The sequence below is a fragment of the Agelaius tricolor genome, unplaced genomic scaffold (genome assembly GCF_023055355.1).
Source record: "Agelaius tricolor isolate 1412-34295 unplaced genomic scaffold, bAgeTri1.0.p SCAF_12, whole genome shotgun sequence".
NCBI classification, from domain to species: domain Eukaryota; kingdom Metazoa; phylum Chordata; class Aves; order Passeriformes; family Icteridae; genus Agelaius; species Agelaius tricolor.
Window position 1 is genome coordinate 26,282,257 of NW_027269272.1, and position 26,352 is coordinate 26,308,608.

General features: G+C 38.4%; 1 protein-coding gene across 2 annotated transcripts in view; it reads left to right on the forward strand.

Moving 5' to 3' along the window:
• The window catches only part of WWTR1 (WW domain containing transcription regulator 1), a 42,675-nt gene extending 20,629 nt beyond the window's left edge, over nt 1-22,046 (forward strand). Inside the window, exons 2-7 of one of the 2 annotated variants that reach the window (XM_071438297.1) lie at nt 2,327-2,463; nt 13,105-13,289; nt 15,475-15,615; nt 17,916-18,049; nt 18,598-18,710; nt 19,776-22,046. In XM_071438297.1, the coding sequence (XP_071294398.1) occupies nt 2,327-2,463; nt 13,105-13,289; nt 15,475-15,615; nt 17,916-18,049; nt 18,598-18,710; nt 19,776-19,960 (895 nt within the window). In that variant the 3' untranslated portion in view covers nt 19,961-22,046. The remainder of the gene's footprint in view (nt 1-2,326; nt 2,464-13,104; nt 13,290-15,474; nt 15,616-17,915; nt 18,050-18,597; nt 18,711-19,775) is intronic. The other variant, XM_071438296.1, reaches the window with a different exon arrangement.
• The last annotated feature ends 4,306 nt before the right edge of the window (nt 22,047-26,352 follow it).

The following is a 26,352-nucleotide window of genomic DNA, read 5'->3' on the forward strand; positions in this document are numbered from 1 at the left end:
AGCAGGAGACTGATACCCAAACAGGAGGCATTTAACAAAAGGCTAAGGTGCAACAGGTGGAACAGAATCCTGAAGTCCGAGTAAAATACTCAGCTGTTTATATCTGAGCTTTGGTTTAATTTTTCTTTAATGAGGGTCTACTGTTGGGATACAATTTGCTACTTGCTGTATTGGTGCACTGCAGGACTTTATGGGTGGGAATGCCATGATCTGAGCAGGCTGGAGAAGCAGCTATGGTAGCGTGTTCTCTGTCCTATTTGTCAGATTCTTGTGTGTCTCATTTGAGTTTTTTTATCATTGAGTTTGTAAATATTTAACTTTCCCTGATTTTATTGGAACATGTAAAATTCTGGTTTGCATATGGAGACCCCCATCAGTCTCACTCATGATGCAGAAACAGAAAGTAAAATGGACATCTCTGCTTTTCTGTTCTGCTTGTTTATGAATGAAGACCTTGTTGAAAAATGGCCAGCTCTGATATTAGGATTTATAATAATAAGAGATGCAAAAATTGCTTATGAAAAACTTGAAAGTGAGAACTTTAGTATGCATTTTGGGGCTGCCTTGTCATGTGTTTGAATATTCCTCAAATAAGAATCTTATAGAAGTAAGTCGTAGATGTTCTTTAATTATCTACATAGTTCTATTTCAATATTATAGATGAGGCAAGATATTGCTGAAGTTTGAGGCTCTGTGACTTCATGCACTGTATGCAAGAATTCTTACACTTGAAATATAAGAGTAAAGAGAATAAAAGCTAAAATGTAATAAAAATTTACAGTGACGGGAGAATAAATTTTAATTTATTAAAATTTAATCCTAGAGAGAAGCAATGGTGAGTGGTTTCATTGTGAATATTAACAAATACTCTAGAGGCTGTGAAGAAAGGAAGTGACTCAGCAGTTTGAAGCTGAGTAACAATCATGTAAAAGTGTGATCTTCCGTTTGAGAATTGTACATTAAATGCAAAATATTAGGGGAAGAAAATGGCTACAGACCGCATAAAGATGTCACGTTTTTCTGTTCTTTAAAAAATGGTCTAGGTTCTTTTCTTTTTTAACTTCCTGTAATTCACACTATTTTGGTAATACCCAAGATGTGCATCACAATATAGACTGAAACTTGGTTGTGAAATTGGTCTGGTGATGAGCTGGGTGTGGAGTGGTGACAGCAGTGGTGTTCGTGCCACTGGGGTCTGCAAAAGCAATGATAACTTTAAGATGGAGCTCAGTAAAAATTTTAGGCTGTTCTTTTATGAAAGTTGAATCAAAATGGTTTTCCAAACACAGAATGTTTAAATTTTTATGCCTCTTGACATGTTCTTCTTAAAGACTTACCTCTTTGTGACTAAAAAGCTAATAGAGGAGAGCCCACTCCAGTACAGACAGTTACCTGGTTAGCTGGTTGGGCTTGAAGCCAGGCAATCCCTTGATAGATAGTAGACTATTGATTGCTTCAACGTACGTCCTTTTTCTTTTCTTGTTTCAAATAGAATTACATGCTAATCCTTAAAATGCTTCTCCTGTTAAATTTCTTACAAAACAGATGCATTTCAGTGTAAACTTTCAGTTGCAACAAAACCATAGTTCTTTTACCGCTGAATTCTGTGGCCAAAAATATTTTACAGGGATCATTGTTATTGTTACTTCACTGTAAAATTTATGTGGATTTGTGCATGACTCCACTGTTTTTGGGAGAATGCATGTATATGAGAGTTTGCATACTGAAATGGTAGGTATGTTGTTAACTACATTGCAATAAAAACTCTCAGTGTCTTTACAGAGAAATTGGTGATTACACATGAGTCATAAAGCTGTAATCTGCCTGGTTTGGTAGTGGGAATATTTGCTGGTATTCTTGGAGACATAGTTTTCATAATGTGGAAAGCAAGAAAGCAGTTGGATTTGGCAAGACAAATACTTGTCTCTTCAATACTCAGGAAAATGACCATTGCTGAGTGAAGAATGGCCATACATTGTGTATTTAGAAAAAGACTGGTAGGACAAGAGTAAACAACTTTCAGACAATTAAATAATCTGAAGATGAGTGTGTATTACAGATTTTCAGTATGACAATAGAATTTTTCAATTGTTCAAGTAAAAGTAATTATTCAGCAATAGAGCAAAAAGAAATTAGAACAGCAGGGGCAGAAGATCAGAAGAAAAAGTGAGCAACCAGATGATAGATAATTTCAAGTGGGTGAGAGTGAGATGACAAGGGCAGATGTGGAATAAGAAAACCAAACAGGATTTTCATGACATTATGCTTAACTGTCTAAATAATATACCAGGTATTTTATGTTAAGCTTGTATCTTTTCTTTCTCAGTCATATAGAAAAAATTACAACATGGCAAGATCCTCGAAAACCTATGAACCAGCCACTGAATCACATTAGCCACCATCCTGCAGCCACGTCCACACCGGCACCACAGAGGACCATGGCAATGTCTCAGCCAAATCTCAGTGAGTACTGGATGGCATCTCTCTGGTGAAAACAAAAAAGAGATAGGAGAGACACCTTCTGATTTGTTTGTCAAAGTAATTTTTGGTTCAAGAAGGTAGCTCTGATTCTGCTGTCAGACCTAACAATATGTTCTCCCCTTCATTTAATTAATTTTCCCCTCTGTAGACTTGGCAGCAAGTGAATTTGTACTGTTTGAGGTGAAGTTCTAACATCTTGTGATCTATTTTAGAGCCTCCATGGCTTTTTGGCATAGTGTTAGACATAGAGAAATAAATTCTGTCTGTGCTTTTCTGTTCTGAGGTGGTATAAAACCCCCATAAGCCCTCCATATCGTGTCCAGGCTGTTGGAGAACTTGTGCACAGTTAGTCCTACGTTTCTTCAGGTCAGAAGGTGTAGCTGGTTTGCTTGTTAGTTTGTTTATGGTGGTGGGGTTTTTGCATAGTGGGGTTCTGCACTGTAAGCAACTTGCAATCTACTAAAAAGTCTTTGTAGTATGAATTACCCACAAAATTCTTATAACTGCGTGGTTCCCTTGCTGTTTCTGTTTAGCACTTCAAGTGTAAATTTAATCGTCAACTTACATAAATCTGATATTGCCAGATTTAAGCCTTAGTGAAAATAAAGCCATTAAAACTCAAAAATTTTAAAGAAAATTTGTAAATGGAAGAGAACATTTTCACGTATAATTGAGAATTACAAATAATCCCTAATATTTCACTTCTGGAGCTTTAACTTTTCTACTACTCAAGAAGATGAGCTTACAGGCTCAAGACGTCAAAAAGGGAGACTTTAAAACACATAGCAGTTTCTTGTTCTGGTTAATTTTTGGTAAGTTGATCTCATAATTTCTTGATTGTCCACTTGCAGTGTGGTTCATGAGTGCTGTCTCTTCACATGACAAGAAAACGCTGAACATTTGTCTGCTAATGATCACCAATAGAAGTAGTGCAATATTTACTTTGGTCTTAAATTTATAAGAAACACCTAGGACCTCTGAGGTAATTAGCTTCAGTTCTTTTTTCTACCTTTGTCTCATCAACTGCTTTGCTTGCATATATGCAGTAAGAGTGTTGGTTGCATTACAAGATTTAGTGGGCAGTAGCAAACCATAATGTGAGAGTGGATATCTGCAGAAGAAATCGGAAAAAAATCTGAAAGGTTAGGATATCTGCAGAGTGTCGTAGCACATGGTGAAACACAATTGCTCTGCTGTGGCTTCAAACCACAGCTGCGTGTGGGTCAGTCTGTTTATAGCAGTGCTGGAATGGCTGTAAGGTAAGAATAGGACAGCAGGGTTTTTGTTCATACCAACTCCTCCACTTATGTTAACATCTGTTGCATTGTCCCTAGTTAAAAAACAGTACCATAAATCAGGACACTGTACAGAACATTTTTCCCCTCAGTTTATTAGTGGAAGTGAATTAGTGGAAGTTTATTAGTGGAAGCCAAACACATGTATACTGAATTTTAGACGAGGGTCTTTCTTGAGATTCAAAGGATTAGAAATAAAAGTCTATACCTAATGAAAAGTCTGTTCCTGAAGGTATTTCATATGCCCAATAAGGGTATTTCCACAGACTTCAAAATCTGTCCCATTAAATACAGTCTGTATTTCATTCAGTACCCTTCATATATACATATATATATATGTAAAATATGAGGTTCTATTTTTTGTGTAGGCTTATATGCAGTTCTTGGCATAGTGGTTCAGATGTATGATTGAATTTCCCACTAGAAGTAGTATGCAAAAATCTGCTCAGTATCCATATTTATTTAATCCAGAAAACATTCCATCAATATGTTTTGATGAGCTTTTTCTCATTTTGATGATTTTCAAAGGCACTAAATGTGACACTATTTTATTGAAAAATATATCTTGCAAGATTTAATCGAGAATCAACATGTGTATATGCATGTAAATACACACAGAAGAATTACACAGAAAGATTGCAGTAATCTGCAGAGAACACGGCAGCCCCTGAACATTCACATGGCAGTTTAAAATCGACATGACTCTCGTTGCCAGTGCTGAGGCAGAATGCCTCTGTTTCTAAACTGCCGTGGCCAAAAGGCAGGGCCTTTGTGCTGCCCCGTGCTGGCAGCAGTGCAGCTGCTCAGCCCCACGCTCTGCTCCCCTCAGCCAGGAGGGATCCTGCCCCCAGCTCACACATATGAGGGGGGCACACTCTTCTGGCCCTAATTTTGTGACCTTGCAGCAAATGAAGTCTGTGCCTCTGTCTTTTGCCTTAGCTTTTTTTTGTTTGTTTGTTTGGTTTTTTTTTGGTTTTTTTTTCCCTGTAGGAACTAAAAGAAGTTTTTCTTTTGAAGATGTGCCACTTAAAAGAAAAAGATTTAAGTATTTCAGGTCTGCACACTGGTCTGCACTTCCAATTGCTAACACATGTGTTTTCCTTGTACTTCTTATGAAGAGGAGGAAAATATGTTTTGTTTTGTACAGCTTGTTGCTTTGGTTTATAAACTTCTTTCAGCAATATTTGCTGGGAATTGTACAAAGGCACTTACAAACATTTTATCAAAGCACAGAGTGGGACTAAGTGATACCAAATCATAGTATGCCTGTGTTGGGGGCATACAAAAGCATATAGTGAAAGTTGGTTGAAATTAGTAGTCATACCACAAAAAATCTGCTGTATTTTTCTAGCTTTTATCTTACTATGGTTTTATGTTGCCTGTTTATGAGCTGCAAGTGAACACTTCATTAGCGTTAGTTTTCACACTAACATTTAAAGCACTGCCTTTTAAATGTTATAGAACAAAGGCATTGGGTGTTTTTTCCTTTGATGCATCTTGTTGAATTTACAGGAAAATAATGTATGCTAGGCAGGTTTCTGTGCTCATTTAAACACCATGACTAAATTCAGTGACATTTCAGGAATGAAAAGGAATATTTGTCACATAGATTGAAAACATGATCTTGCAGGTTAGCATATATTTAGGCTTGTTCATTTTACCATTGTTGTTGTTCTAAGGTGATTTGTATATGTATATTTGTAGATGTAAGGAAAGCACAGCATTAATAGGAATGTTTTCAGTGTATGTTTTGTTGTTGTAAACAAAGGGCAAGTGATCAGTGTCAGACTAAAGACAAGCAGAAAAAGTGTATTTCTTGCATCTTCAGAAACTTCATTTACCATGATGCTGATTCTGCAGAGATCCTAATTTTCTTTCCCTTCTAAAACAGAGTCTTTTCCAGCTGATTGATCAGGTATTACCTATCTCTTGCCAATCAATTAATGCAGTAGAATCAAGGGCCGTTTGTGGAAGGAGGGATTACTCTAAATCTTTGTTTTAGCTGTCAGGCTGAGGTCCCTGAACAAGGAGAGTGATCTGCCCTGTGCCTGAGAGGAAGGCGAGAGCAGCTGCAGTGCACCAAGCCGTGGGTCACTGCTGCCTCAGTCTGAGCTGCACACCCCTTCTGCCTTCATGGCATTCCCTGCTGTCAAAAGATGGTGGAGGATGATTTTGGACCACATGTAGCAAGATTTAGAGGAAAAAATAGGTCCTTACAGGAGTTTCTTTTGCAAGATTTTTTAAATTAAATGCTACTTGTTTTGTAGTCTTTCTGTATTCTACATGAAGCAACACTCAAAACCATTGTTATTTCCTTCCTTCTCCCTTCAAAGTGTTTTAAACAGATTTCTTTTGTGATTGTACTCTTCATTCAGTGGGTAAACACAATCTGGTCCTCATTTAAATATTTTCCAAATTTAACAATTTGCAATTTATTTTTCCATAAAATAATGAACCCCTCTAATAGTATTTACATTTTTGGCATGAGTTAGCTTGAATTTATATGTGAGTTCCTTAAAAAGCTCATACAAAAAGAACATCCTATCTGCAAAAAACCTCAGAAGACTTCTTGCCTACCCTGTGGCACAGCTGGATGTGGGATTTGGGCCTTGGAGCAAATAGCAGTTGCAGGCTGCAAGGCACAGTTATTCTACGTCCCGTGTGAGTGACAGAAATGTGTGTTAAGCGGTGCCCAGAGTTTGCTGGTTTGAGAGATTTGGGCACTGCCACTTTGTGAAAGGCTTCTGAGTTTGTTTGGGTGTGGATAGGGGGATTTCAATTTATCTAACCGTGGTTAAAATTGGTGTTTGGTCTAACTCAAGCTGCCAAAGCCCAGCCAGGTGGGGTGTCCCTGATGCTCCCTACTGCCCAGCCGCCGCTGTCCCCTTCGCCTTTCCTCACAGTGGACACTCCTGCAGCAGCAGTTACAGAAAGGTGTGCCTGGTTTTACTCCTTCTGGTACAAAAGAGAACTTGTGTGATTCATCAGACTGTGCACAGAGATGGGATTGATGGGCAGAAAGGGTTTTAAATGCTGTAGTTACTTATGACCTGGCTGTCAGGGAGGGAGTGACAAGGTCTGGAGCTCAGGAGCAAGCTGTATTCATGTGGATCTTCTGCTTAGAGCTGAGCCATCTTCTGTTACCCTCTCTGTTTTCTCCCTTGCAATGTATTGTTTTCCAGGTGAGTTTGTACAAGGTGGTCTTTCAAGGTCCCTGCTGACTGAGGCTGTTCTGCAATGATGATTGATATATAGTATCTGTTGGCCCAGATAAGGCTGCCTTCAGAAAATGTACCTGGATCACTTTTAATTCTGTACACTGACATAGTAACTTATAAATATATATTCTCTTAGGTTCTGCCAGAATGAATTCATTAATATGCACATTTACAGGGGGAAAAAAATCATAGTGTTACAATTCCTGAGATTTTCTGTGTTCCTGTACTCTGTATCTGGAGCAGAGTGTATTACTTTATCTCTGTGCCACTGGTTTATCAGCTGTCTGCTAGTCACATCCTCAAGGAGGTTTGATAAGAACCTCATTAGTGGACTCATTCAGGTGTACTGAATGGAGGGACAGTTGCTGGGAGATCAGTATTAATGTTGTGAGCTCACAAAGGCGGAGATGCCTGTTCTGAGGTAAGGACTTCTTTCCTGGATGAGTTTCCACACACGGCTGAGGCCTTGCACAAGTTATGGTTGTGTCCATCACAGAATAGCTTAGCTGGGAAAGGGCCTTGCAAGGGCTCCAACCCAGCCTCTGCTGAAAGCAGGGTCAATGGTGGGACCAGAGCAGAAGCTTGGGACTTTGTGCACGCAGGTGTAGAAATCCTTTGGGACAGAGGAGAAGGTCCTGTTGCAGTTCTCACATGTTCTTCAGGAAGGAGACTGGCACCATGAGGAAAATTCTATCATCAGCACTGAGTGGAGCAGTTTCAGAACATGTCCCACATCCACACCCACCCACCTAAGAATGGAGAAGAATTTCTGGCAGAGGGAGAAGGGTGCCACATGTACTTTAGTTTGTTCTTGACGTCTCCACTTTCACCTGATCAGATTATGTGTAAATACCGACTATAAGAAAAATAACATGACTCATCTCTGGTAGAGCTGGTAATATTTATCTTCATTTTATAAATCAACCAATTCAGGCAGAAGACAGTGGAAAACCTGATGTTAATTTGTTTAGGGTCACTGTATGCATTGATCCTGAGAATTCAACCACGTGTACTTCTTGTATCAAACTCCAGGTGAAGAACTATTTAATTTTTGGTTTTCCTTTCTGAGGAAGAGAACCTTACCCTCAGAATGTACTCTGTCAAGACCCACAAGCAGGTGTGACCCAAGTGATACAAGCAGGATGGCTTTCACTATTAATTCACTGGTTCTCTAAAATGTAGGACATTGGGTATTACAGATTAGAATTTTTTATTGTGAAGAGCTTCTGATGCTTGTTGTTTAATAGAAAATCACCCATGAATCTAAAAAGTTTAGCTTTCAGCTGTATTGGTAATGATATTTCAAATGGGTCTGGACAAGTGGGATTTATAGCACTTTACCTCTGCTTTCAATTTTTTTAACCAGCCAGGAAATCCAATCAATAAAACAATGCCAAAATCCTGTCTAGGAACAATAAACACATGAACCAAAGTTTCCATATCCTGCCATGATAAAAGAGGTGTAGCTACTATTGTTTAAGGATGATAAAAGGCAGTTTTGGTAACTATGTCAAAGAAGTCTCTGGAGATAAGAACACAGAAACTCCCAAAGTGTTCAAAACCTAATTATATGTATTTTAGTGTTCCCTAATGTCCATGAAGAGTGTTCACTAATGCCCAGGATTTTTCAAGTCTTGGTTTGCCTTGGCTAGAAATGTGTGACACTGAGAGGAATATGTTTTTCCCTCTCTATAGTCCATACCCTCATACCACCTGCGTGGTGGAAAGGCTTCCTGTTCCAGATCATTTTTAATTACTGGATATCCTGAAAGAAGCAAACAATTCATTTGTGGTCAGCGTGAATAATCTTGGCACCTGCTTCTGATGATTACTTTCTGAGACCTGAAAGTATTATAGAGGACTTGCACACTCATCTGTGGGAATGAGTGTTTTGTGATGCAGCTCTCAAAAGAATGAGGGGATTTTGGTAGTTTGCAATTAAAATCTCTAACAAGTGATTTCTCAGACAGATCTCAAATGGAGTAGTTTATTTATGTTTAAGGACAGTGGCTAATAGGTCCAGAGTCTAATAGGAAGTAACGTAAGTATCCAGTAAATTAAATCAAAGGACATACACCTTTAAACCAGCAACTGACCATCTAGTAAATCTAAATGAAATGCTAAAGGTTGATGTGTTCAAGAGAGATGTTGGCATTTTTTCAAATTCTAGTAATTTTTAATTTTGACACAAAGAAGTTCCTGTTGGTGTAAGCATTTCCCCTCAAGGTTAGTAATCCAAACATGTACTAGTGCAAGAGTGGGGAGGGTCATTTCCATAGTTTCAAAGGAAATGAAATGTAAAAGCTGAAGACTGCACGAAATGAAAGTAAAAATAATTTATTAAATATTTTAAATCTAACAGTCATCAGTAATTAATCATTAGCATTAAAGCTGTCTGTCCACTCAAGCAGCTCCCATCATCACTTTTTGTTACTGATTTATTGTTAAAAGTGCTTGCAGAGTAAATCTCCAATCTTTTAAATAACTTCCTGCTAAATCATAGCTTTGATGTTGCACCTGCAGGCTGTTTGTATTGATTTTTTTAATCTTAAATCATTGAAGATGGGAAAGATTAGTTAAATGTGGATGTCACAGGCCTTAACAGTTGAAACTGATGAGAAATTTCTATATAGCTATTTTCAGCTCAGAAGTCTGAATAAAGGAGTCTCTGTGCACTGGGATGGTGCAACTTTTTGCTTTAATACTTTACAGATTTTTGGAACAAAATGCACCAGAACTGAAAAGCAGCATTTTTTGCTGACCTTGTTAGAAGGCTAATGCTTCTTTCTGGGAAATAAATGAAACAAGCAGTTCTTTGTTGGCTGAAGTGGAGTGAGAAAAGGAGGGGAGCCCAGTCTTTTTTTTTTTACAGTGTCATGACTAAGTCAGAACTGTAGTATGGCTGGTTTTTCAGTTTTTGGGGGTTTTTTTTAACCTTTGTAGACATTTGTTTTTCATCAGACTGTGTTGCATGAGACCTGGCTTTGGCTAGTTCATCTGAATTTGTGTCTGGGCTGCCTATAAACAGAGCAGAAAGACCCCCAGTTGCTCTTCTGACACTTAAATAATAAAAATGTCCAGACACTTCTGACACTTTAATCATAAAAGTAGGTGCAATCAGTTCAATGCATATGTCAAAAATGATTAACACTTGCATGTTTTGGCTTCTGCAACTTGCATGTCTCTTGCCCACAAAATAATCCTTGCCTAGTATATATCCAGTAAGGTCATCCACAGAAAGGTCTCCTACAATGTCAGAAAACCTAATTCACTAGGATATCACTATTAATTTAAAGGCAAACAAAAGCAATAAAATAATTATTTTATTTTTCTTCTAGCTGGAAAAAGAAAACCACATAGGTCTAACTTGATGTAAACAAAATAATTGCAATTTCATGAACTGCAATGGAACTGTGGTTGCATAGTTCAGGTTTGGAACTTAGCTCCATGTTTTTACTTGCTTTCATTGGGGCTGGATAATTGCATAATGGCTGTTTATTGAAAGACTTACTTCATTTTGCAAAATAATTAGGTTTTCCCCAAGAGAACTGAATTTAAGACCACCCTGAGTCTGTCTGCTGTAATGATGATACTTTTCTCCTCTCATTTTGGACCCATTCGCCTTTACCACAGAGTGGTAAATTTGAGCTTTTGAATATTTTTTCTTTGCAGAACTTTAGAAATGTTACATTGGAGTCCCAGACCCTGCCTAGTGAATTGAAGCTTACTGAAGACCAGTTGTTTTTTCCTTTAGTAACTTTTTAACCTCTCAAAAGCAGCCCGATGGTCCAAAGGCTCCGCAGAGCTCTGGCTGAGAGGAGCTGTCAGGGGTCCCTGGTGTGTCTGATGGTGTCAGAGTGGGGTCTGTGTTGGGCAGTCTAGCTGGAATGTGAACTGCAGGTTTTTCTTTTTTAATCCAAACTTTGTTATGATCCTCATACCATTCAAATACAAATTCAGAGCTGAAATATAAATTAAAGCAGGAATTACTAAAACCTCATAAATAGCACAACAGATGTGCCATATGATTATATCACAAGGAACAGAGATTTGTAGAATGTCTTTGTTTGTTAAGTTGCTCACTAGGGCTGACACAAGACTTTCCTTTCACTGGGCTTGTTCAGACCATTAGTGACAAGAAGTTACCAGCTGTATACCAACCCACTTTTGCTGTCTGGGTTCAGTTCTGGTTCAGTTGAGCAGTCCTAGGAAAAGCACTTAGGTAAAATATTTTTCACAAACTAAGCTCAAGTATGTACCACAAGGGTAATTTGTCTATTGTTGGGATTCTTTTTATTCTACCAGTGTATTTAAAGATGCACTATTAGTTTGAAGTCTAGACAGTATCAGACCTATCAAGCATGCTTAAAAGCGTTCCAGATAAAATATTTTTCCATTTTCCATATGCATATCATTGTAACTCTACCATTAAGAAAAGCAACTTCGTTTATTCAATTTTTTTTCTTGTTGTTTGAAAAACTGACACCGTGAAAATTGGTAAAGCAGTAAGAAGTCTTAGTCCTGTAATAACTGTATCATCACACTTTGCCACAGTTCTTTTGAAGAGGCTGGTGTTCTGCCTGGGTACTGGGGCTTGCCCAGGTAAGTAGGGTTGCAAGACAAAATCTACCTGACATTACCTATGGTCTTGCATATGAAATTGCATTAAGATCTAGCCCAGATCTGATAGAATTGGAATCAATGAATCATTTGGGTTGGAAAAGCCCTCAGAGATAATTGAGTCTGACCATTAACCCAGCACTACCAAGGCCACCACTGACCCAAGTCCTCAAGTGCTGCAACCACACAGCTTTTAAATTCCTCAAGGGATGGATCACTGTCCTGATCAGCCTGTGCTAGAACTGGACAAACCATTTGGCAAGAAATTTGTCCTAATCTCCAATCTCAGCCTCCCGTGGGATGACACACTGGAGTGTGCAGTGCTCTCCAGAACACCTGCTTCTGTAAGCAAGTTGCAAAGATGGTTTGGATCTGCCTGCGTGCTTTCCACAAGGTCCAGAAGGATTTATTAGTGTGGGCTTTGCACCACCTACAGGTAGTAAAGCTGCCCTTAGATCCAGACTGGTCCTGGAGATAGCCCAGGACTAATTCTCACCCGGTCCATGCAGCTAGGCCTGATCTGCATCAGTAATAAATCTAACCTGGGTCCTGAGCAAACCATAGAGTTAAAATGTTGAAAATTCACTGTGTTTCACTCCTGGCTTGTCTGGAGGATTTCAATCCTGGATTATGGTGCTATTCTTAGCACCACAAACAGGAAGAAATTTGTCTTGCTAAGCTAGGAGGGATACCTGCTGTCTGAGGTGACAGGGCATTCTCTTAGCTTTGTGACATGTTGGCTCCAGAGTGACACACAGAGAGCTACACAGACTTAGTTTCTTTCATAGCACTTCTATGAATGAAGATGTCCATCTCACAGAGAATTCTGCTCTGATTTATAGTTTCTGAATTTGATCAGAAAAGATGATGCTGATTTAAGAAATATTAACAATCTAAGCAGTATTAACTTGTTCAGCAACAGCCTTCTGTCAGCAAGTGAAGGGGTTTACCTGGGTATAACTCAGGTTTGCTTACTAAAGGTCCTGTTTCTAACCCTGCCATCTATGATGTTCTTCCCCTGTCAACCTTTAGAATATCCTACCAAAGGTGGGGGACTGATGGGTCATATTCTAGCAGAAAAGGTTTCAGTTGTTAATTGGAAATTACTTCCAGTAATAATTGATTTAAATCTGTCAATAAAGAAAATGTTAAGTTGAAATATTTTTACTAGCTTACTGCCTATTATAGGCGCACATTTTTAGGAATTTTCAATTTAAAAAAATGTTATTTACTAGTTCATTAGGTAAATATTTGAACATACCAGGATAAATATTATTATATTGTAAGTATTCCTGTTTGATACACTCAGAACATATAAAATCACTTATTAAGCAATTGCTAGTGTGGATCTTGCCAGATGGAGTCGTTCTCTCACTCATTTGAAGTGCAGCAATTCTAGCAATGCATTCCTGTGAGAGAGCAGCATGTGTCCTGGCCCTCTGTTCCGGTGAGCGCTTGCAGCCGGTGCCACGGGCTCTTGTCGTTCGCAGTGCTGAGCGCTCCGCCGCAGCTGCCCCCCGGAGCCGCCCTGCCGCCCCCGAGCCGCCCCCCAGCCCTGCTCACCCTGCCCGGCGCGCTGGCCACGCAGCAGCAGCAGCAGCAGAAACTGAGGCTCCAGAGAATCCAGATGGAGAGGGAGCGGATTCGGATGCGCCAGGAGGAGTTACTGCGACAGGTAACGCCAAAGATACTCTTACTTTGCTCAAGAGCTTTTAGTTCAATGCATCATTTTTAACAAGTACACTTAGTAGCTCTGTTACTTTATGTCAAGACTAACTATGGTTTTACAGAAGGGTAACAAAAAAGCTAATATAAACAGATAATTTCATTTTTTTTCTCAAAACTAGCACTGAACAGAACACAGGATGGCCATCAGTCAGAAGTCACTGACCTGCCGTCTTTCTTAATAGTCATGTAAGGGCCAAATTCTGTTCTGTGTCTGTCCGTAAGCAACTAGGGCAATGCTGATTCATGTGCAGTTTAACTTGGTTTGCATAGGAGACCATGTTCATACTTCACTGAAGATAAAGGAAGAACATATGGAATTGTTCTTGACTCCAGTCTGTACTCTCTTAATTTGCACCCTTTGCCTTTTAGTTAAAATAAAATCACATTCACATCTTACATGAACACCTCTGATCTAAAGACTTTTCAGAGTTGGTTATTTGTGGATGTTTTGCTTATTGTTCTATTTCTTGAGTTTCAGCTCTATATAATGACTCATTCTGTACAAAATAGATATGTAATTTCCTTTATACTGCCTTAAGAAAACAAAGTTTTAAGAATTGTGTTTCACCTGTTACAGTCAAATCCACTAGTGGTGTTGTGTTTGTATGGCATAATAATCAGATTCCTTAGTGGAAAAAATAGATAATCTGTTTCTCTCAGAAACAGCATGAAAGAAGTACACTTTATCAAGAAACACATCATTTTTTGTGGCCTTGCAAATGCTGCAGTTACCAGTTCTAAGTACCTTTAAAAACAGCAACTTTCACAAGATAAGGTGGCAGTCTCTGACATGGGCAGTGGTCTCAAGTCTTTTGTGTGGCTTCTCCTTTCCCATGAAGAGCTCATAACAGAGATGGATGTGAGAAGAGAGTGAGGGTATTTGGTACGAGCTTAGTCATGATTGTCATCATGCTAACAACATGTTTAGTTATTTTTACTCTCTTTGGCTCTATTCTTTTTTCAAGACGAGCAAATTAGGCTTCAAAACAGTTGTGCCATTAACACAAGGGATGGTTTTGCTGCTTTGCGACTTTGAAACCAACACATTCACAGCACTCTGCAGTTGTGCCATACTCAGTCAAGACTTCCACTTACTGAGCCCAGTACCACCCTGCCCTTGTAGCCTTTCTTGAAGTTCCACATTGCATGAGGCAGCACAGCGTCACTTTGCATTACTGAAGTTTTACAACTCGTGTAACTCTTAGAGAGGAAAGCAAGATCCAAAATCTCTTCTTCCTAACAGAATGTTGTGAACTTCCTTCCAGTAACCTCAGAATCCTGAATCCTGGCAAGTGAGGGTGCAATTATCCTCTTGGGTCATCAGTGTCCAAGTACAGTTACTCCTGTTCTGACCCTCCCTTGCTGTTTTTGCTTTTCTAGTGTAACCTATCTAAGGGGGAAATGCTGAGTAAGGGTGTGTGCTGCTTCGAGCAGCTGTGAAGAGGTGCAGAGCATTTGAGCGAGAGGGAAAGGATTCTTTGGAGGGTCACAAACCTTTCAGCCCAGTAGCAGCTGCTGGCTCCCCACAGCCATTCCTGGCAGCAGCTGCTGGGGTGGAGCAGCATGCCCAGCCTGGAAGAGGTCATAGCTCTGGAAGCTCTTGGCTTAGGGAATTTCTTTCCTTCTTTGTCCTCCTCTTCATGTAGTTGCTAAAACCCTAGAACTCTAGATTGAGTACATGCCAGAAGGGCAGCATTTCAGAAAACCAGTATGATAGCATCTACTTAAAGGTTTCCTTACTCAGTTTTATCATTCTATAAGGAGTTAATGTTCTTTTACACTAATTTGGTTTTGCCAGCTTTCCAAAGGAAAAGAGAGAATCTGCTTGCTACTAAAGAGCTTCTTGGAAATGGAAGTTGGTAGAGGTAATGTCAGTCAGAAATCTCTGAAAGGCCCTGCAGAGAAGGTGCCCCAGCATTTCTTTGTGTGCACCAGGGCCATTATGCACTGTATTTGTGCATACATTTGAAGGGTACAAATAGTCCCAAAAAGGCAGCACTTCTCAGAGGCTTCTTTCTGGTCCAGGGCTCCTATTGCAGAAATTGTCCAGAAGGTTACAGGGACTTAGAAGAGGCTGAAGAAGCGGTGGAGCAACATGGAGAGGAACATTTATCACTGTTTTGTCCTCGCAGAATAGACCTTTACTGGCCTCCTACAACCTGAGGAGAAAAATGCCCCTGTGCTCCTGTGCTGTGCTCCTCCCACTGCACAGACTGGCCGAGGGTGTGATTTACTGGTGGCACAGGCAATTTCTACATCTCTTGCTTTCCACCGTAAGTATGAGGACTGGCAGAAGAGGAATTGCATCTACCAGCAATGTAAACACACTGTAAAAATGCTCTCACTCATCTCCCCCAGCTGGAAATGAGAGTTTGGCAACTAAGGGTGGAACTCAGGTCAGTTCTGCCGAGAAGAGTTCCAGGAAATTTGACAAGAAATTTCTGTGCTTGTCAGGCATACAGATAAAAAAGGGTTTACATCAGAACTGTGTTCTGAGGCAGTGAATCATTCAACTCACTATAATGCTGTGAAGCTGTAAAAGGGTTTTGAAGATAACCACTTGTGAAGTTTTTGACATGACTTTTTGATATCAGAATACTGTGGGGTTTTTTAGTTTATTTTATTTTGTTACTTATTTTGAAAGTCTTCTTTGGGTTTATGTGCGTCATAGTGCCAAGCAGATCACTAAAGGCACTTGGTCCTTTCTTAGCTGAATGCCAGAGGTGGTCTCTGCTGGCCAAAGTGGAGGCACGCTCCTACACTCAAAAGACTGGGAGCTCACTGGTGTGGCTGAGACTGATATTGCTGCTCATAGGGTGCGAGACATCTCTGCCATTTTTTGCCAGACTTTCATCCTAGGGTAGGAGATTTACAAAAATTCTTCTTAAAAACCTTGTAGTCATGCTTAGAATAGAGAATAGGACATAGTAGGGTATCATAAAGTTTTGGGTATTGTGTAGTCAATCCATTTCTCTATTACCATTGCTGTAATAATGTCAAAGGAGCAAAGGAATCTGACATCTGTAGTAGTTATAAAATTGCATTGTGACTTCTGAACAAATGACCTACAGGAGAAGAACATGTGTCATGTATGGTAGAGCCAGTACTCTGTCTGCTTCCCCAGCCAAATCTGATTCCAGTGTGCAAGAGTCTGTTCTTCCACATTTTAAAAGTACGCATGGAGTTAATATTACAAGCAACAGGCAATATGTTGAAATAAAGACATGGGAGGTGAGCCATTCCCCAAGGGAGAGTGAATCAAGTAACTCTATAATAAATATGGTGTTTTTTGCAACAAAGAAGAGACAGGAAGTTAGATTATGTAACTGATAGTGGGAGTTTTTCTTTATGGTGCTGCAGGCTTTTCAGCTTAGAGATGTTTTGCTTTGGATGGCCTGTCTAAATCTCGTGTGGCTGTAGATGTCATTCTTATATTTTTTAAAAAGTACTGAAAATATCTGCCTGTAGACAGCTAAGAAAACACCTTCCTCTTCTAAGAGGTTTGTACATTTTCACAGACTCCAGCTGATTAAATTCTAAGTAGAAATGTCACCATTAAAATTGTCACTTGACAAATTTAATCAAAAACCTAGCATACATAAGCTATTAAGAATCTTAAGAATGTTTGTTTTTAACACTTGCTAAGTACTGACACCATCTAAAGTAAATTGTAATTTATCAATGAATATATTGATAATTTTGTTATAAAGGAAATATTGCTTTTATGGGCACCAATATGTGCTACTTTATTCACAAAGAAACCAGACCATTCCTCCTCAATGAAACAAATAATTGAAAACATAGTAAAACATTATATTCTAGCCTTGAAGACCTGTTAATCCTTTGTGTGCTGGGGAGACAATGATTGAGTCAGAGAAGTTTTCTACTAGGATTTAAACGAAATATTTACTTTGCTTGTTTCATTAAAAAAAAGTAAGTGGAGTTAATTATGGTAAGAATAGATATAGCTTTATTATTTTAAGGTCTTAGGATTTTTATTTGGAACATCCAGTTGAGGTCAGACAACCTCTGTATAGAACTCTGTACCACTAGATGTCATGTGTGTTTCACAGAGATAATGCTGGAAGAATTTATCTTTCAGGAAGAGTTGCAAAATAAGTTTCCTTTGGCTCTGATTGCTTGTTTGTCACCCTGCAGATAGTAGACATGAGACAGGTCATTAAGCAAATGCTTATTATTAGGCAGAGTGTTCTAAATAATAGAGTGTTCTCAATAATTCTAAAATTATTGAATCACAGTCTTGGTTCCAGTGGTTTTCTTGTAACACATTAAGTACTTTGTGGTAGCTGAATTGCAGGCCTGGCTTCCAGACATGGTGGAACTGACATCTAGATTCTGTGGTGCTTTAAGCTAGCACAGGTGGGCATGAAAGACACGGTCTGTCTACATCATGGTTTTCTTCATATCAGAGTAAACAAATACTCATAGTAACATCACTCAGAATTACTTTCCTTCAGTGTATATGTTATGAGTTCATTATATGTTGTTACAAGACTACAATATTTCTGAGCTGTTGGAATAACCCTTCCCTGGTATTTATTTGTCTTTTCAGGAGGCTGCTCTTTGCAGACAACTTCCTGTGGACCCAGAAAACATGGTCCCAGTTCAGACAGCTGTGAACACCCCTGCCATGACACAGGACATGAGGCCTATCACAAATAATGGATCAGATCCTTTTTTGAACAGGCAAGTTCATTCTTTTTCATTAGGCAATTGCTTCTGTTGCCTTCTCTGGGCTGTTACAGGCGTCTCTCTAAAATAGTCCCTATATCATCTTCTTTTTTTACTTACTGTAAACAGAGGGGATGGCTGAGTGGCTGGCCTGAAATCTTTCAGTTTATGCTTCAAGAAGGAATCTTTAAAAGAAGCAATAAATTGTAACAGGTGGTTTTAATTCTATTGTTAGTGTGTGTAGAAGACTAGGTAGAATAGGTATGTTACCTAAGTAACAAAAAAGTAAATACATGCAACTTTTTAGGCTGTCAGAACTGATTTCAGCTAGAGAGTTATATATGCATGTGTGTATTTCAAAATGTAAGAGTGACCTTGCTTAAATTGCTTTGTTGTTTGGGCTGATGTGACGCAAATATTATGTTGGCTGATCAGTGGCCAACAGTTACAGGATGAGGCTTAATGACTCAGTATCTATTTCTGTGTTCTCTTCTAAGACTGTGCTCAGGAACTGTGTCTATCAGAGCATCTTTACTGAGTGTTTTTCATGTTTCAATTTGTAGTGGGCCATACCACTCCAGGGAACAGAGTACAGACAGTGGCTTGGGATTAGGATGCTACAGTATACCAACAACACCTGAAGATTTCCTCAGCAACGTAGATGAGATGGATACAGGTAGAATACTCAGATTTAGCTTAAAGTATAATCCATTATATTATGGCTAGTAATGTTTTATAATTGCATAACTGAATGATAATCTGCAGCTTTCCTAATCAAGAGAACAGACTGACATTGTGGGAGAAAAGGCCTAGAAGGTGCTTAGTGCCCAGAAAGTTCTCAGCTTTAACTTAGGTCCAGATTCTGCTCTTTTACCTCAGACTGATATTAAACAGAATAATAAAACCTGGAAAATGCAAGCCTTAATTTCTGTTTTCATACTATTGTCCATGGTAGGGGGACTAAAAAGCTTGTTATGTGTTACATGTACAAATTAATACATTTTCTAACTCTGGGAAATCAGTCTTGCTTGTAAGTCTCTTACATCGGCTAAGTTGCATTTTCCTTCAAACAGAATGTATTTAACTAGCTTACATTTTGATACATATTTGTTTTATGTTAATGTCCTCATGGTGTTTAAAATACTGAAATAATTTACTAGGAAATCAAGAGTTTTTTCAGAGAGTGAAATTCTCAGCACTTCCTCACCTAAACTTCCTTTTGAAATCATTAGAAATTCAGTATTATGCAGAGAATGAAAGATTTATCTATTAAAGGTTTTCATGCTTGTTCTTATTAATTTATGGGGGGGAAAAAAGTGTAATATTACAGATCTAAATTGCTGTAAAGCACTTTTTTCAGTTATTTCCTACAGACAACGTTGCCCCTGATGCAGGGAACAGGATGGAGGTGTACATGAGGGCCCTTTGCTGCTTCCTGGGCAGACCAGGAGACAAACTTGAAACTGTCATGCTTCCCAAGTGGCAGACCAGAGCTGGATGCCTTGAGCACTGCTGGAAATGACCTTTTGTGCTTTTGAGATCAAAGCCAGGGTGTGAAATGTATTCTTAGGAGGATATGTACTCTATACCTAAATGCAGTTTTGAGATAAAATTTGTGTGGAGTAGGAGTGCTCCCAAGTGCTTGTGGGAAAGGGGCAATACATTTTTATGTAGTTCTGTTGTTTTAAATTACTCACAATAAGACTTTGGTACTTCAAAAGTTCTTCTTTACTTTTCCTAGGAGAAACTCTAGCACAGACAGCAATGAACATAAACCCACAACAAACACGTTTCCCCGATTTCCTCGACTGTCTTCCAGGGACAAACGTTGATCTTGGGACTCTAGAGTCAGAAGACTTGATCCCTATTCTCAACGACGTGGAGTCAGTGCTTAACAAAAACGAGCCCTTCCTTACCTGGCTGTAATCAAGCAATGCTTGTTGGGCCTACAGTGCAATTCAGATTTCTTTTTCCTCTTGGGGTAGGCATAGAATATCTAAATATCCTCAAGAGATACAACATACTGCCATATTGACTTTTGTTACATCATCTTTATGGTCAGTTTAATATCTGTCTGAATTTGATTGATACTAATTTAAGTATGAAATACATTTATATCTATATATATAAAATACATACATGGATATATATTTCTTAAAAAAAAAAAAAAACATACCACTTTACACATCTGTGTACTTTTTTACCTTTTCAAACTGGGCAGAAACGCTTCAGTTTTAGGACAGAAAGTGGCTGATGTTTGTACACATCCCTGACTGATCTCCTGGGTACTGATTGACATCACAGACCCTTTGTGCATCAGAAAAGCTAACTCCTAGGTCACTTGGTTCAAAAAAAGTGCAAAGGATCAGGACATGAGAGCAGTTTTATTATTATGTTTATGACAATACTATCAGAAGCTTTTTTAAAATCAAATTACTTAAGCCTTAAAAAGCTTTTTTAGTTGTTAGTGACTAACTGTTCTCTATAGAATACAGTTCAAATAAGATCCATATCAAGCATAATAATTCCTATTATATATTTGTGAAGGCACAAACACTACTGTAGCAGTTTCTTTTTTTTCAGTAAATTACTGTATAGTTTTCAGAAAATAATTACATCTAGTCTCAAAGTACCAGAATTATTTAGCAACATTTTTACACTACAATATTGTTACAAAATAAACCAGGCTGGTACTGACTGTTGCCTTTTAAAAACAAAGAAATGTATTATGAACAAGCATTTTTTTAAAAATTCTTAGGTTTTTTAGTTTATTATATTAAGCACTACAGTTTTGTAACTTAACACATGAACAAGCAATTTTTTATATATATGAAATCTGTGGCAAGTATCTTAAATGCAAAAATATTCTTTTAAAATCAGTTCTGGAAAATGTGGCACAACTTGTTAATGTCATACATAGGGGAAGAAAAATCTTCCTCATACTGTTTTCAGTGATGTTTATAACTGACAATGTAAAAATACATGTAGTTCTATACATGAAGAAGAACCAGGAATTTTATCAGGGCACTGCTAAAGCAGCATTGGGACTCACCTGGTAAAGCTGCTTAGTTTTTATGTCTTTCATTTACCATAACTGGTGCACAGGACACGAGGCATGTGCTGTGTGGTTTTGCCTGCTATATATCCTACAAAACTTCTTTATCAGAGGTTTGGGACTGAGAAGACATCAAGAACATTAAGTCTGCAGTTCCCCTGAAATGCAAATGAAGTCCTGAATATTCTTAAATGTTTTGAAATTATCTTATTTATAATTAATGGATATAAGCATTTTGTATTGAAGAATAGGTAATTTTATGAAAGGCATTATAACTTTTCTCTAAGCTTAATCCAGGCTTTGTAAAGAGAAGAAGAGATGTAGCACTAAGTGTAAATGTGTGTTTGCCGGGTCTGATAACACTTAGCAAGATCTTACTGATGCATCAGAATATTGACCCTTAAAGACCTTTTTCCATCTGGTTGGGTGAAGGTAGGTGAAAAGGTCGGCGATGAAGTGGTGGGAATACAGAGTAGATTTGGAAGATGATGATGAGGTTATAAATGTAGATCCTTGCTGGGAAGGATGGCTGCAGACCGGGATGCATAGCAAATGAATCTCTGGTGTTCAGTTAAAAACATAAGAGAAGCACTCAATAAAGTAAATGACCGTGTCTGTGCTGAACTTCTAAGTGTACATGGTGTCACAGGGAGGAAAATAAAAAGCACACACACTGAAATTTTGAAAAAAGAGATATTAGGCAAAGACCTACAGTTGTGAGGTTTTATGACATAGTAAAAAGTAGCTTTTAAAAAATGTTCTCATTTTGGTTTTTTTTAATAGAAAAAGAGATGTAACAGCAGAGTTGTGTCTGCACAGAATTTAATCGCTGAATGGGCATTGTGTTTATTTTATTCTTTTTGGGGTTATTAGTTGGGTTTTTTTTTTATTCTTGCTAGTTTTGCTAACTGTTGAGATACCATAAACTTCTTTTCAATAAACAGGGACCGGGCAGGGCTGACCTGATCCCTTTTAAGGATTTCTTCAGGTTGTCAGCCTAAATGAAAAACAGATGGTCCTAAGGCTTTATTATTTAGTACCATGACTGATATTTGTAAAGAATTGGAGATTTTCTGGCCAACTTTCAAGGCCATGTCACCAGCACTGCTCATTTGGCATAAGGAGCCGGCAGCCATTGGTGCTGGAATGACCCACAGCAGCTGTGGACCTGCTGCTGGTGTGATCCAGGGGGTAGTGCCTACCCACACGTTACCTTCAGAGAGTGCAGTTTGTTCATTTGCTGGCAAATCTGCAGCATTTAACATGTAAGTTTGTCATAAGAGAAGATATTCTGAGCAGGTTGGCTAGCAGCTCTGTGAGGTAGCTGGTGCTGATTCCTGCCCAGCCACATGCATTGTTGTCAGCCAAAGGCTGTTCTGTGTATGGGGAAAACTAATGCAACTTTCTAGTGAAATCACATCAGGTGTTTATCAGAATTGTGAAGCTGCAAGCTTGATTCCTTTTTTATTTCTGGTGGTTGAGTGCCTTGGTGCAAAGACCTTAGAAGGATAAAGCAATCATAAACTCTGTTTCTGTGTTACTTCCATAGTAAACCAGTAGCAGATCTGAAACAGGAAGGTACTGAGTGGAGCAGCACTTTCAGGCTGAAGCAGCTGCCAGAATCTTAGGTTAGATCTTTACTCAGTCATGAAACAAATCTTGGTTAAATTAAAAGTGATTCTTTACACTGTCAGCTTTTAATTTTTGTTACGGAGATAATGTATCCGATGAAGTGCAATGACAATAAAATCTATTTTTCAAAGTTACCTTTAAAAAAAGTTTTTGGCTTTAAACAGACTTATGGCAGAATTTTTCAGTATTCAAAGCATATGTAATATGAAAGTAAATTTATTGTTGACAATATTTCACTGTACTATTTCAGGTTTTGAGCATTTACTGTACTAAATTGTACACTGTCTACTTGTAGTATAAATACAACCAATGTGCCAGCTGGACAATTTTGCTGTGACCATCCCTGAGGGGGCATATGTAAGTCTTGGTGATACAGAAGTAATGGGACATGGTTAATTACAGTTTGTATTCTGGTAATACAGTTAGAATGTAACTCGGGGAGGGATTGGGTTTGACTTTTTGTCAACAAATACTGTTTGGGGGAAAGGAAGGATTTAAATCTCTGTTTTAATTACAGAAAAATGTGGGTGGTTGTCCAAATAAACTTGTTTCCTAATACATACATCCATGTACATGCTAGTTCTTTAACTATTTTATTTACTTTTTTCATTTTTATATGTCTTGTGTGAGCATTTCTTTTTAATTTTTAGTACCTTGCAATAGATTGTACTAGAGGCAATCAGATCAAACTGTTGTATCCTGGGTTTGATTCTGTATTGGTTTTTTAAAAATTATTCCTTTGATCTTTTACATGAAAAAATACAAATGAACTTAAAAGATTTTGGATGCATATTGTTTTTTTAAAATAATTTCTTTAGGGGAGGGGTGGGTTTGAGGGTTTTATTATGGGCTTCCAGGGGACTGTAAAACACTGCTTAGAATAAAGGTGTGGACATACTGTTCTGTGAAAAAGGCATGCATTTTGAATTAAAATATTCAATTTTATATTGTATAGTCAATTATTCATATATGTATATACATATTCAATATGTATATTCAATTCAATATACATTTGAATTAAAATATGGGGGCTAAGACCCCACCCATGTCAGCGTAATGGAAGAAGCCAGCCTTTCCACCCTCTGACAGCTGGAATGTCTCCAGGGTTTGATGTTGTTTGCCTTGCAACTGGTTATGAGTGATGTACAATCCATGAAGAGGGAGCTAAAGTTGAACTGGAGACAGGTGATGAACATTCAAGACTGGAATGATGTGAGGAAACATCCCTTGTTCTGGTCTGAGCAAATATTTTTTCAACATTGTATATGTTACTTCCTTGCTTTAGAGGTGAACCTTTTGCAAAGAGTCTCCAATTAATGCATCATTCCCTGAAAGATGACCCTGTCCTGTAGTTAATGTATCATTTCTCTGCAGTCTATTTATTGAAGACAATCAAAAAAGACTAACTGTATATAGTTCAGCTGTGCAGGGGCTTAACCAATTTTGTCCCGCTGAAGTGCATGGGCTCAAAATCACATGCTCATACTCCACATGTTGTAATCTGAGTTGTTAGATAACCGATGTGTATCCTTTTATGATAGCTCTCAGCTAAAACAGTGCCATGCAGTGTTGAAGTTGCCATGCTCTCAGCACTCTGCTTACCCAGCAGACAGTTTTAAGGGGTGAATAATAAAGCATCAGCCAGCATGGATATTTCTGATATTTTTACAAAGAATACTAATATTCTTTCTTTTGATTACTATTATTTTTACTTCTGTATTAGTGTATGTTCATAATTCTACACACTGTAACACAGTGTGGTCTTTAAGTTGGTCAGGGTTCCTGAGGTCTGTTAACACTTTCAGTAATCCTTGTTTGTGCCTTCTTTCTTACCACCATCTTTCTGTCCCTTCCTAGCACTGCACTCTCTTTATCTGTGCCTTCTTTTCAATAATTAACACTGGCTTTTTACATAATTCTCTGTTATGAGGTTCTAGGATTAATCCCTCTCCTTCATTTTACTGGATGCTTTGCTGAGTAAAAACACAGAACAATCTCCAGTTACTGCGGAATTGATACTGCGTATGTGTGATTTGCTTGAAATTAAGTGCTAGGGGAGAGCCTCAGATGTTAGTTTAACTGAATAGATTTTGGAATATCATTGGTGGTGCTCCAAAGTGTGGGTTCAGCTGGGCTGCTGGTTCTGGCTCATTTACCCTTTTTCAGTACACCTGAAGGCCAAGGTGTGAATGCAGTCTGGATCACAAGATGAAATGTGTGCGCCTTGTGTCAGTATCAGTTCTATATTAGCTCATATTAGAAAACCATCACATAGCTGGGTGTCTCTTAGAAGCAGTAGCACATTGATTATGGTTTTAGGTTTCATAGCTTGCTGCCCGTTATTTCTTATCCCATCTCCCACAAAAATTTATGTACTCTGCTTATTGATATATCAAGGCTGTACTCAGTGCAGCTACCCCATCCCCTTGTTGAACACTGATGAGAAACATTCCTTGTTCCCAAAGGCTTAATAAAAATCAAACAGGGCAAATGTGAGATGAGGTGCAGGACAGCTGCTCACCACAGATGAAAGAATAGATGTGAGATAGTTGCACAATGTGTGTTTGTGTTGAAATAAAGGGTGCTCTCAAGTTCCTGGGCAATGCAGTAGAACAGGTGGGATAGACAGCTGTTTCTGAAGAGTTTTTTTGTAATTTATCATCTTGTACAACATAATTCTCAGTACCTATATCAAACTGTTTAACATTTCTGCATATTGCTCAACAGCTTCTAGTGCTTTCAAGTACTTCTAGATTCTTCAGATATCTCCTAGTGTATATACACAGTACATGACATACATTTTCTGAAAGCACAGACCACAGAATCATTATTTCAGAAGGAAAATTTACAGAACAGATATGGCCAATATTGAGAAGCATTGAGACATCCAACCTGGCAAGCTGGTATGTGAAAATTTGTTTCAGAATTTTTTAAAAGAAGCTTATTAGTTTATTTGAATCCCTCAAATGTCTCCAATCCCTCCTATCTTCTCCTTGATTCCTTCGGGAAGTAGCTTTTTCTTTTAAAGTTTTAAAAGTTCTTTCTAAAAGGTATTTTTGCCTTTGAGCTAGCTCTCATTGTCTTTCCTCTCTCTTTCATAGTATTGTGCCAAATACAGCTAAATTGAACTTCTACAAAAAGATTAATGAACAGCATTTTTGCTCATGTGTAGATTGGAAACTGGGGATTTACAAGCTGCTTAACTGACCTGAATAGAGAAACTGTAACACAAATTTGTATTTTGCCTGAGAATACCCTCTTTTTAAATGGAAGCTCTTTTACAAAAATAAATATGAATGTGAGAGTTGTATTTCACTTATTTTATTCCATGATGAGAGATTTCAGGAAGGCTGGAAAGGGAGTCAGGGCTTCATAACACTAGTGGGAGGAGGAGCCCTTCATTCTCATCTTAGCCAGAGCCAGTGCATCTGAGGGCTGCTTTGTGGAGTAGCTGCAGAAGGGATTCTCTCAGGATGAGGAGAGTTGTCTGCAATAATCCTATTCATTAGACAGTTCCTTCTCCCTGTAAGAATAAAAACATGGAGGTAATTTCCTGGTTGCTATTGCTGTGACTCTCAAAGGCTTTTATTATTTCCTAATGGCAACAATGTATGGTTTTGGCAGTATGTTA